The sequence below is a fragment of the Simochromis diagramma genome, unplaced genomic scaffold (genome assembly GCF_900408965.1).
Source record: "Simochromis diagramma unplaced genomic scaffold, fSimDia1.1 OVJJ01000596.1, whole genome shotgun sequence".
In the NCBI taxonomy this organism is placed as follows: domain Eukaryota; kingdom Metazoa; phylum Chordata; class Actinopteri; order Cichliformes; family Cichlidae; genus Simochromis; species Simochromis diagramma.
Window position 1 is genome coordinate 17,221,935 of NW_024387245.1, and position 13,222 is coordinate 17,235,156.

General features: G+C 39.1%; 2 protein-coding genes across 3 annotated transcripts in view; one reads left to right on the top strand and one right to left on the bottom strand.

Annotated features, from left to right (window-relative positions):
- Positions 1-1,270: 1,270 nt before the first annotated feature.
- On the bottom strand, positions 1,271-6,776 carry sigmar1 (sigma non-opioid intracellular receptor 1). The gene is made up of 5 exons (XM_040000134.1): positions 6,531-6,776; positions 6,351-6,402; positions 5,800-5,948; positions 5,252-5,344; positions 1,271-3,333 (listed from the first exon to the last, which is right to left on the bottom strand). Exons 1-5 carry the CDS (start codon positions 6,673-6,675, stop codon positions 3,104-3,106), a joined length of 669 nt encoding a protein of 222 aa, XP_039856068.1. The 5' UTR covers positions 6,676-6,776; the 3' UTR covers positions 1,271-3,103.
- Positions 6,777-6,865: 89 nt separating this feature from the next.
- galt (galactose-1-phosphate uridylyltransferase) overlaps positions 6,866-13,222 on the top strand; it is a 37,013-nt gene continuing 30,656 nt past the window's right edge. Inside the window, exons 1-4 of one of the 2 annotated variants that reach the window (XM_040000133.1) lie at positions 6,866-7,253; positions 11,520-11,689; positions 11,990-12,065; positions 12,254-12,302. In XM_040000133.1, the coding sequence (XP_039856067.1) occupies positions 7,217-7,253; positions 11,520-11,689; positions 11,990-12,065; positions 12,254-12,302 (332 nt within the window). In that variant the 5' untranslated portion in view covers positions 6,866-7,216. The remainder of the gene's footprint in view (positions 7,254-11,519; positions 11,690-11,989; positions 12,066-12,253; positions 12,303-13,222) is intronic. The other variant, XM_040000132.1, reaches the window with a different exon arrangement.

The window sequence follows — 13,222 nt, forward strand, 5'->3', positions numbered from 1 at the left end:
TCAAGACACTCAAAAAGATGCTCTGGAAAAGAGTAGAATTCAAAACTTGGAACAGAGTTTAATACACTGAATCATATGAACAGCAGGAAATATACATACAGACATTTAGCAAGAGAATTACAAAGCAGAAAACAAGCAAAGCAAAACCCCAGGGTGTACAGCCTTAAGCACAGACAGCAGAGCAACACAGAGGCAGACAGAGAGAAACAGCAGAGGGGAAAAAGTGCTGGGGTGTCCTCTGGTCCCCTGATATATAGGGACCAGTATCCCCGCCCCCTGCTGCTGGGTAACTTTTCCACCCGTCCAAACACAGCTGCAGGGTTCAGGTAGCGGCCAAGGTCTTGGCCAGAGGCCAGTCAGGACTCCAGCTACCCTTTGGCTTTGGCTTATCACAATAGGTCATGACACGGTCAAACATCACACATTAATCCTAATTATTAAATCTTGGAAAAAACACTTCAGTGTAGGTTCATAGTGTGTGTGTGTGTGTGTGATTATATTGTATGATATTTTAGTTGTGATGTGTTCAGGATCTCTGTTACAATATTTTTAGGTTTTAGCTTCTGTGAAGGACTTTGTGATTTTTATCTTGAAAGGTGCTATATAAATAAAGTTTTACTTACTTACTTTTACTTATTCTTTTGGTTGTACTTCATGAAAGACATTGAGTGTGTATTAGGGAAGGTTAGTTACCGGAGCGGAGAGTGAGTTATTTAGGCGAACTCTCAACAGTATTAACTGCCCTGTTACTGTAAAACCTTAATAAACCTCGGTGAAGCAAAATGTCTTGTGCTTAAGACTCTACATGAAAGTTAAAATATGTATGTTCAGTGCACATAGATATATAGTGTATATAGTTACCTAGTTATACATATCACACAAAAATCCACCACACACCTCTGTGTATATGAAACACAACCAGGTTGCCTGAGACATTTACAGACAGAGATGAGGACTGATATGTTTGTCTTCTCATCTGATGACCAGATTTATTAAATACCATCTGACCATTGAGTATTTACAATAAAGGATTTGGAGTGTCAAGCTTGAGATTTCACTCATCTTGTGTTTAGCATTGGAGCATCATGGCAAAGGCACTTTTTATGGATTCAATACCATTGCAATGAAATATTAAATGTCATTTCACAATTCTATTATGAATAAGGCAGCCAAGATCAAATATTGACAGCTACTGTTTATATGCCAGTTGTCCTCTCATTGCCTTGATTAAATACACAGTATAGACAGAAATGAGCAAAACACACTTCTATTAAGTTCAAAGACATTTATTTCTTTTGGCACCGTCAGTTTCATTCTTAACCCCGAGTAAATTGCACATCTGGTACAGTATTACAATTCATCTGAGAATGCACTGCTACTGATGCTGCTTCTAATTAACATCAGTTAGGGTAGTAACAGCACATTTTCACTAGACTAGAAACCCTACATAGCTCTTAGTAAGTTCAGCCATTAGCCTGAAAATAAGGCTGTTTTACATGAAAAGATACAAACTGAGAACACAATCAGCAGCAGTGTAAAACACCACAATTACATTTATCCACAGTGCTACAATAGGATGTAGATATTTAGCCCTCCCAGTGGGCCAGTGCAAAATTCAAGACCAGGAACGGAAGTTGCAGATACTGAAGCCAAGTAGCTTGGTCAGAGTCCAGTATTATTCAAGTTAATTTATAGGCTATTTGAGCTCAGAACATTTTTGACAAAAAAAAAGTAATCAAGTTTACATAATTAAACCATTCTGTAAAATTAGAAAATGACAGAATTACAGGTAAACCTAGCAGAAGTCTGTAGTATGATACAACCGTGTTCTCCCATTTTCTTATCTTACATGACTTGCACAAACATTTTAAAGAGTTTCTCCAAATAACATAATTGGTGTCCTACCACAGTATGTACAGTATGTGATGTAAATGTTTTGCTTTATAGTTTCAAAGGATTTCAGTTTTCCACCTTAATCTCCACAGTTCTGAGATTTAAAAAAAAAAAAAAAAAAAAAAAAAAAAGTCAAAACCACACACATCTAGTCAGAAAATTTGGTGGTTGCCACAATGATGTAGCTCTGAAGATGAGCTCCAGCAGAGACAGGTTAACATAAAAATAAAACCACCAAGGTTCGCACAGCTGACAAGACGAGAGCTTTCATTAGCCTATCCTCCCAGGTTTTTAACACCTTCAAAAGACACACGGTACACAAAAGGTGAGCTTTGAATCGGTAAATGGTGGCCAATGCCAAGAGAAGCTTTAAAAGCAAAGAACAGAATTTCTCTTTTTTGCATCTTCTCACTGAGAGTAGCTTAGAGAGCCCGAATCCTAATGCAGCTACATTTACAATAGACCTCATCTGCAGAGAATCTGCACAAAGTGGAAATTGGCATCTAATAAGAAAATAGTGACTTTAGCTGTGCATTATATACATTACTGTAGGTTTTACAATCCAGATTAAACATTGCATATTTGTTTTGAAAGATTTTCCTTGGCCTGCAAAAAAAACACTTTGAATATCAGTATTTATTTGTAAAAATCATTGGTTATGAAGAAGTAAACACAACCAAACCTGGTTGCATATATTGCCTTATTTTTATCAGAAGAATGATAGATTTGGCAAAATAAGCTTTAAGGCTTTCATCTTTAAATTGGATCCTAATAATATGGATTTTCTTTCCTTTTATTAGTCATTCTGACTCTGGAGGCAGTCTGAGCTCTCAGTGGAATGTTTAATGACCTGATGCTTAGTTTCACTGTTAAAATCGAGGTAAAGTAAGGAAGGCTGCCATTCAGAATGAAATGTTTGTTTGGGTGATTTGGCTCAGTTTGAAATCTCATGCCAAATGTTACGGTGAAATGGAGTAAGACATTTTCTTTTGCATAGCCTTTATGAGGGTCAAGAGCGTCAATGAAGATGATCAACTGTACCAATGTAAATTTGGATTGTCTACAATTTCATATAAAAATATTAAATGTCAGCACTCTGAATTATCAGCAAGTCTCTCCTCTACCAGATTTTAGTGGTTGGGAAGAAAATGTCACAGCACAAGATTTGATGGTAATATCCATGTGCAATTATCTAGGACTCTATTTTGCCTTAGAAAACTCCAGCTTCTGTAAGTAGTGTACCAGCCTCAAGTAGCAAACCCTTCATGTAGGCATTAAAAGTGTAGTACATTGTGAGGAAGTCCTGGGTGCTGAAAAAGGTGTCTGCTAAAGCAAAGCCCAGCGTGGAAGGGATGAATCCTCTGCCATACTCCACCATCCAAGTCCCGGCACTCCACTGGACTGACGTAGCCTCTCCTACAGCATGCACAATAGTGTCACCTGTGGGTAAAGAATATGAAAGAACAGGAAAAAAAAAATTACTACTACTACTACTACTACTACTACTACTACTACCCAATAATACTACAGGAGTTTAGCTAATAACATACTGTGCTGTGAAAACTTATTTACCAACAGCCTGATTTTTTTCGCTTTTGCATATTGTTACACTTACATGTTTCAGGTAATCAAATTTTAACATTAGACAAAGATAATTAAAGTAAATTAAAATGTGGTTTAAATTATTTTATTTAAAATGGGAAGCTATCCAGAGCTACCTGGCCCGATGTGACAAAAATAAATACCCCCTCTTTAGGGCTGCACGATTAATCGTTAGAAAAATCGCGATCTCGATTCATACTTATGTGCGATCTCATTTCCAAATGACAACAACAAAAAAAAAAAAAAAAAAAAAAAAAAAAAAAAGGACGACGCCGATTGTACCGCATTTTGATCCGGGACGTAATCTGCATGAAAACAAGCGCTCACTCTTCCTGCTCAACAAATGACAAGGGCGGAGCCTTATACCACGTGATACAGAAGCTGTGCCGTGTGATGCTAAAATTAGCAGGGAAAAAACAACGGAGAGCACGTCAGGGATGACGAGAAAGTGACAGGAGAAAATCCGTCCCGGTCAACCACCCAAACATCAATAACGGGAACCTTATACAGCGCTTCCCTATACACGTCGAACTCCCGCAGGCACAAAGAAATTACGGAGGCTATCACTTATCACCTGACCAAAGATATGGCTCCCATCAACACTGTGCAAAACCAGGGATTTAGGAAAATGATCAACACCCTAGACAAACGCTACGCAGTGCCGTCCCGCAACTATTTTTCTATTGTTGCACTACCTGCTCTATACACGCAGCGTCGAGCAACGGTGGAGACCGAATTTCAAGCAGTGCAACATTTTGCGGCAACAACAAAACGTGAGACATTTGTTGTTTTTATGTTTATTTATTGTTTTTATGTTCAGTTTCAACTGTTACGAAGTGCAGTTAATAAGTGCAATAAATATTTATACTGGAAAAGAAAATCGTGAGAGAATCGTGATCTCAATTCTAAGCCAAAAAAAAAATCGTGATTCTCATTTTATGCAAAATCGTGCAGCCCTACCCCTCTTGTTAAATCATAAGAGGGTAATTAACCAGTTTAATTTCAGTAGTCACACGCAGGCCTGATTTCTGCCAGACCTGATGAATCAAGGAATCACTTAAACAGAATCTGTTTCACAAAGTGAAGTCCTCTAAAAGATCTCAAAAAGCAACATATCATGCCACAATCTAAAGAAATTCAAGAACAGATGAGAAACAAAGTCATTGACATCTATTAGTGTGGAAAGGGTACAAAGCCGTTTTTAAGACTTTGGAACTCCAAAGAACGAGCCATTATCCATGAATGGAGAAAACTTGAAATCCGAATTTTCCAAGAGTAGGCAGGTTACCAAAATTACTGCAAGATGACTCGTGCCTCAATGACTATTCCCGGAGGTCACAAAAGAACCCAGAACAACATTTGGCAAAAACATCTTGATCCTCAAGCCTTTTGGGAAAATATTTTAGTGAAGTATTGAAGAAGTTTAACATTTTGGAGGGTTTACGTCCCATTACATCTGTTTAAAAAAAATATAATAACATACCATTTCATAAAAAGAACATCATCCTAACAGTCAAACATGGTGGTGGTACTGTGATGGTCTGGGGCTGCTTTAGGAACTGAACAACTTGCCATATTTAAAATCATCATTCCTGCTCTCTATCAAAAAATCTTGAAAGAAAATGTCCAGCCAATTTGTGCAAAAACAAAACAAAAAACAAACAAACACAAAAAAATATTATAGTTATTGAGATACATTAAAGTTTCCATTGTGTATAAATGCAAAATTGAATATTGTAATGAGTTAATGCATTACCAGGATAGTATATTTCACTCTTGGTTGTCCCCTCTTTCCACTGTCTGAAGGTTCCAGAAATGATGGTATCAGAAATCTCAGCCCAATAACGACCTGAGAGAAACAGCAAGATGCAAAGAGTCAAAATGATACAATTCAGAGTATTTATAGTTTTCTAAACATACAATTCCAATAGTCTTCTGTAAATCATGTCACAAATCAAATATTATTGTTGGGACCAAGAATGGGACTATATATCAGCATCTCCTAGATTGCAAGGATCAAGTTGTAGCCCACTGTGCAACATTGTAAGGACTTGGACTGGAATGGGGGTGCTTCAGACTGACTTCACTTTAGAGCATAACAGGGGCAATTCATTCCTTCATATCTGACACCATACTGTAAATAACTCCAGCAGATTTCAACTTTGAGATCAGAGTATCCTGCTCTAGAGTAACTTGTTCCCCAAAACCATTATGTCTGCAGATGTTTACGTCAACTTACACAAAAAAACTTTTTTTGGAGCTGATCCATCTATGTATCTCTCTTTAACTGCTCTCCTTCCTCACCTGAGTGTCCTCCAGTGTCCACCGCAGTGCCAAACAGTATCAAGTACTCTGTGAGAGAGGCATGGAGGACACACATGGAGCCCATCCAGCCTCCAGCATTCACAAACACCCACTGCAAGTCCTCATCAGGGAGGATGTGTCCAGGATACCTAGTTCAAATATACTTTGTTAGCCATTTATTTAACGTTAAAAAACTGATTAATAATCTGAATACCAAGTGAGAGTTTTCAGTGCAAATTTACCAGTTTTGAGTTTTAGTAGGAAAATCGGAGGAAAGTACCTCAAGGTCAAAGAAATCACTATGGACAACTTTCACTTTGGCTTTATTTTAGACTACACCAATTTTTCATACAGTATTAAAAAATGAAAGTGAATAAGACATCCATACTATACCAAGAAAGAATGAAGTGAAATGAGCACATGCTGAATAGATAAGTTGCATCATGTTGCAGCTAGTAAGTAGCTTAAACAACCTAATAGTGATGGAAATTGTACAGAAGCAACCACAAGCTGCCTGATACATGCAAGCCTGCACGTAACGGTATATTTACCTTTTTCTCAGCTCCACCACCACTTTGGAGAAAGCCTGCTCATGGTCCTGTCCTGAGAACAGACACATTTAAAATGCACAGGGCATGCAGATATGGCAGTTCAGGCAACCAAAATTAGCTTCGCTTTAAATATAAACGAAATGAAGTGGCAACTTTTTTCACATGCAAACCCAAACTCACCTGCATACTGTTTGGCCAATTTGGCGACGTCTTCTTTGTTGAACACATACTGCTTGCTGGCCAACCAATACCGCAACAACAGCACGGTCAGGACGGTGACTCCGGCGAACACCAGAAGTCTTAAAATGATTTTGAGCAGGGACATGGCTGAAACAAAACGCTCAGACACACACAGACAGGTTTGGCTACATGCATATAGGGAGGCGGACTGGCGTGGTGCTCCGCTCACAGCCTCTTCCTGGTCAGGTGAGGGGGGGAACTTTACGCTTAGCCAATCATGGGCCGAGTCAGCAGCGTAGGCAGCGCGCGACTCCAGGGTTGCCAGCACAATGCAAAACCGTCTTTTTCTAGTTTGCATTAAAATATCATATTTAAAAAAAACAGTTGACCAAAGCTAAACATTTCAGGCTGCTGTATTGGGTGGTAACAGTCTAATGACCAATTATCCTTAGTTTGACGTTTTCAGTCTTATTTACTTACTTATTTGTTTAGATTTTTAGAAGTGTGCCATTGCATACCGGCTTGTGCACAATAGCAACCTTTCGCTTGTCAACAAAACAGGAAGTAGGCCAAGGTTTGTTGTGGACCGTGTTGATTTAGCGTCATACGCTAAAGTCCAGAGAAAGCTCATGGTTCAAAAACAGAACACCGGGGAGGAGACAGCTGTGAAACAGTGAGTTACCGACATGAGCGGGAAGCAAGACGTCAGTTTTGACCCAAAAGGTACGCATTTTTTTTGTGAATTTACAAACGTTAAAAAGCTAATTTCAATCACTCACTATATCCAATGACAGGCACTGGATAATGAGTAGGACTTCTTAAATTTGTCAGTTTGCCTTAATGTTTAAGCGTCAAAATGACTTCTGTAATTTCCCGAGTTCTTCATTATTGTTTACCAAAAAGGTACTGCACTGGAAACAGTTAAAGCTAAAATGCATTCAGTCATGCTTCGGGGCTTGTTTACTACTCGAATTCACTGGTAGGTTATAGGAGTTTACACAAAGTCTTTAGTTATGTTGTACCCTGCACTTTTTCCCCTGTCGGCCTGACAGACATGCTGACTCTGCACAGACACACACAGACAGGTTTGGCTACATGCATATAGGGAGGCGGACTGGCGTGGTACAGTCTTGTGACTGTAGTGACTGTAGTTCCTGTAGTTCCTGTAGTTCATGTTGTAGCTACAAAACCTGCTCCTGAATGCTTTTTGAGGTGTTTCTTATAAGTAATAGTAAATGTTTAAATCGGGAATGTCAAACTCATTTTACATCGTGGGTAAGATGCACCCAACTTTGATCTGTCACTGTAAAAAAGTTTGATACACAAATTAAACCTTGAGATATTTTAATATAAGAAAAAAGTGCAGTTTCAAATTCAAACTTTATTTGTCACACACACAACTATACACAGTATGACATGAGGTGAAATGCTTGTAGCTGTGCAATGCAATGCCCGACCATTAAATGACAGTGGTTTTACAGTATTTACAATTTACAGGTTATTACAAAATTTACAGATTTAACTTAGAAATTTACAGTAAAAAATGTGCAAGTAGCAGAAAGAGATTATAAATTATAGGAAGTGTGCATGAAGAAAAACCAGAGTGCATGTGGTGATGTGATGTGTGTGAGAGTCCAGTCTTATAGTGATGTGATGTGTGTGTGAGAGTCCAGTCCTACACCTGGTTCAGGGCCCGAATAGCCTGGGGGAAGAAGCTCCTCCTCATTCTCTCTGTTTTGGCCTTAAGGGAGCGGAAGCGCTTCCCAGACCTCAACAGTGAGAAGAGTCCATTGTTGGGATGGGAGAGGTCCATCATAATCTTCCTAGCTTTGGACTTGCACCGCTTGGTGTAGATGGACAGCAGGTCAGGGAGCTCTGGTTGAATGATGCGTTCGGCTGAGCGCACCACTCTTTGCAGATCTCGTCTGTCCTGCTTGGTGCTGTTCCCAAACCAGGTGCAGATGTTTCCCGTCAGGATGCTCTCGATGGTGCAGGAGTAAAAGTTCTTGAGCACCTTCAGTGGCAGATGGAAGTCTCTAAGTTTTCTGAGGAAGAAGAGACGCTGACGGGCTTTCTTAACCAGGGTGTTGATGTGACAGGACCATGACAGGTCCTGAGTGATGTGGACACCCAGGTATCGGAAACTGTCTACTCTCTCTACTGGCAAAGCAGGCGAGGAATTACAAGCCCCTCGTCATCAGTGGCACACTGATGACGAGGGGCTTGTAATTCCTCGCCTGCTTTGTAGTGAAGTCCACGATCAGCTCCTTAGTCTTGCTGACGTTTAGGAGGAGGTTATTCTCCTGGCAAAGGAAATCACCGTTTTTCTACATGGTAAATAACCTTTTCTGTAGTGATTTAAAGAAATTGTAAGAAATAAATGTGTAAAATTACAGAAAAAGTATAAAACACAAAGATTTTTGTTTTGTTTTGTTTTTTTACGGAAAATGTCCTTTTTTGTGTACCCACTGTAAAAAATACCCAGACATTTCTATTGAACAAAAAGGAACTTCCTGTTGTTTAATTTAATTTTCTATCTGTTACCTAATTCCTTTGGTGTAGCATGGCCCATAGGGGAGGTTTTTTGTTATTAAAGCTGTGAAACGTATGAAAATAAAGTTAAAAGTCCAAGATTTATGCCTTCCTTCACACTTTCCAAAGCTGTCCAGTAGGTCTGCTCGATTATGGCAAAAATGATAATCACGATTATTTTCACTGAAATTGAGATCACGATTATTTGACGATATTTATTTAACAACAACAATGTATTGAATAATGACTTTAAAGATTGTCAAAAAATAATATAAAATAGTGTGCAAATACTGATAACAGTGCAAATGTTTGCAATATAAAAAATAAATGAAAAATGTAAACATCTATGTTTAGTGAACTTTGCAGTGTTGCTTTGTGGTGCCGCTACAACACTGTAGCAAAGTTTACACACTATGTCTACTTGATCCACGTCTGACTCCGCGAACCCATAATGTTTCCACACCACTGAAGTGTTTTTTTTACCTCTCTTTTCAACCAGCGGCAGTCACTCCCCTCTCCAAATAACTTCTGCTTAGCTTTCCGAGCTTCCCTCGGGTCCTCTTAATCAGCGGTCCCCAACCCCCGGGCCTCGGACCGGTACCGGTCCATGAGTCGTTTGGTACCGGGCCGCGAGAGTTGAGGCTCGGGTGTGAAATGTATGGTTTTCAGGGTTTTTATCGGTTTTCAGCGTTATTTTGTTATCGTTTTTATCGTTTACTCGGTTTTCCTTGGTCTTTTCATGTGTGTTATGAATAAAAAAAATTTTCGGTACAGGTACTAGTTTTATTCTGTTGTATTTATCCGCGACACCTTAAAGGCCGGTCCATGAAAATCGTGTCGGGCATAAACTGGTCCGTGGCGCAAAAAAGGTTGGAGACCTATGGGCTCAAAGTGTGGTCATAAATATTTTGTACTTGTAAATCAGTTTTGTACTTGTAAATCAGGATTTGTATGTGTAAAAAGAATTTGTGCGTGTGTAAAAAAGATTTGTGTGTGGACTTAGCCAAAAAAAACCCTGCAAGTTACAAGTACGAATTTTGACCCTATTTTTCTTCCTTTCATCTGATTGGTGAATTGGTGGTCAATCACAAATGTAACAATCCAATCAGAGAACAGATGGGTTTGGCTGTCGGAGGGGCGCTTTTTTTGAACTGCAGGTCTTTGAAGGGAATAAATGCCCTTTTACATGCCAACCCAGCGTTTTCCTTCATCACCACGAAGGAAAACAGTCTGTGGTCGTCCGAGTTTGGTGAGTTTTGTGTCACAGGACTACGTGTTTAATACAGGGACTTCCACAGCCTTTTCAACAGCGCTGCGGACGCAGGGGGAGGAGGGGGGCAGTGTTTTGGAAATGACAGTCTTCATTACAAAGCTTTCTTCGTTATGAATTAGCATACATGTTTTTTTTTTTTTAACATTTGAAGAACCAGCAAAAAAACCCCACAAACTCTTGTAGTTCACATAAAGTCAGAGGTAAAAACGACAAGGAGCAGGTGCATCTAGTACAGGTGGAGCTGCTGCAAAAACCCACAGAGCTCAGCAGCCAGCAACAAATTCTGGATCCTTTGCTTTTAGTTAGCAATTAGCATTAGCAGCACATCCTGCGTCCGATGTGAAAGGACTTTTATGCTGCGCACTGTGACTCACAGCAATGGTCCCGGGTCAGCCCTGACGTTGTGTTAAACTAATCCTAAAGTAATAATGTATTTCTAACCACTGACATACCACAACTTTATCCTTTCAACAGCTGCTGAAAGTAAGGGGACCTAACTGCTATCGGATATTTATATAGAGATTACCCTTCAAGGACCTGCAGTTCAAAAAAGTGCCCCTCCGACAGCCAAACCCATCTGTTCTCTGATTGGATTGTTTAATTTGTGATTGACATGACATTGACCAATCAGATGAAAGGAAGAAAAATAGGGTCAAAATTCGTACTTGTAACTTGCAGGGTTTTTTTTGGGCTAAGTCCACACACAAATCTTTTTTACACATACAAATCTTTTTTACGCACGCACAAATCTTTTTTACGCACGCACAAATCTTTTTTACGCACGCACAAATTTTTTTTACAAGTACAAAACCGATTTACAAGTACAAAATATTTATGACCACATTTTGAGCCCATAGAGACCGCTGCTCTTAATTGTTGTGACACGTGTTCGAAATGCAGAGAGGTGCGCTCGATTTGCCACACGGAGCAGCGCGAGAGTAAAGCACGAGGAAGGGGCTAATAATTGGCTCAGTCATTTTTAATGATCGTTGAAAGCCCAGATCGTAATCGTGATTAAAATTCGATTAATTGATCAGCCCCACTGTCCAGTGGGGCCAGATTGGAGTCTTTGCCAGGCCAATTTTTGCCCCCGGGCCTTATGTTTGAAGTTTGTGGTTTCAATAATGTATGTGTGTTATTACATTGTCTTGTTACATTTTATCACTTGTCTTGTGTAACTTTAGAGCACCAGCACTTGCGTTACAACCCTCTTAGGGACAGCTGGGTTCTTGTGTCCGCCCACCGCATGAAGAGACCTTGGGCAGGTCAAGTTGAAAGACCACCTGAGGAGCACATACCAAGATATGACCCAAATAACCCACTCTGTCCTGGGAACAAAAGGGCAAATGGAAAGGTGAGAAGAGGCATTGAACAGCATTCTTTGGTTCTGATCACAACAAGTAGTAAATCCACAAACAAGGCATCCATTGGAAAACATATTGATAATGTCGTGGATAGTTCATCTATTCTTCTCTCCATTTATTATTGATGTTGTGGACATTAACAATCATACATAATGCTAAATTGCACTGTAACATTGCCAGCAGTTCCAAATAAGAGGTTTCTTCACTCCTCATTCTGCTTGGGTTTTGAAAGCAAAATGTTTTCTGTCTGCTGTTTTCTAATATCTCTCCAACTGTCTGCTTTTCTCCAGGGGAATCCAGATTATGACAGTACCTTTGTGTTTGAGAATGACTTCCCCGCTCTTCAGCCTGACGCTCCAGACCCTGGTGAGTTCTAGTGCAGTCTAAATACTGTAAGGAAAAGGAGAAGTAACTGCAGTACCTTTTTAATAAAATATTTAAGCAAGTAACTGCAATTCTTTCTTTCTTGCAAACTCGACTTTCGTGTAGCTCTTTAGCTATTTGGTTATAATACTTAAATATGATAAAGTATATATTGTTGTTTTGTTCTTCAGGTTCAGACCAAGATCCATTATTTCAGTCTAAAGCTGCAAGAGGTGTCTGGTAAGAACAAATCTTAATATCTCAATCTATATGTGTATGAAATGCAGTGCTCATAATGAAATGTATAATACATAGTATAAATTAATATGCAGTTGGTAAGTTATAATTTAATCTAGGACACGATGCATCTTAATCAGTGTTCCTTTTCAAAATTATGATGCATTCAAATGTATGACTAATTAAATCTAAGCTGATGACTGCAATCAGAGCAGTCATGCTGAGGCAACTCTTAATTCGTTGTTGTCATCATCTTCATCATAATCAGCTATTAGATGACGCTAATTTTGTTCATCAACGCACTGCATGCTTCCTGTTTTCAGGACATCTTGAACTTGAGCAAAACAAAATCACCAAGCCACCGTACATACATTAGAAAGTGATGTTATTTTGTGCAACCAGCAGATGGAGATGTTTTATTCTATTTTGTAGCTCCTTGGTGCATGAGTGATATTTTCCTAAATCCATCCACACTGATAAATAACATGTCCTTCGGTAGCTCAAAATGCCTATTCCTGGGTGTGTCTTGTATTCTACAAAGTTCAACTTAAGAATGTTTTACAACAGGAGTCAGCTCAATAAACACTGGCTGCTGGATTTATACATCTCCAGAGAAGCTTAAAAAAAGACCTAAATCCTTTGTTAGTGCACACTTCTATAATACAATACACAGCATTTTCTATTTCAAAAATTCACAGATTACATTTTTCCCTCTCTGGGTACTTGGCCACACACGATTCTTGCTATGCTATGAATCAAAGATATATAATTGTCAAATTGGTTTAAGGAGCGCTTTCAGGGTAAAATATTAAAAAACGAACCTAAAACTCCAACAGGTTGTGGCATATAGGCCTTTATAAGAGACAAAATGAGTGGTTGAAATTTTTTAAGTGGTGTTTTACTAGTAGCAAACTTCAAGGTGA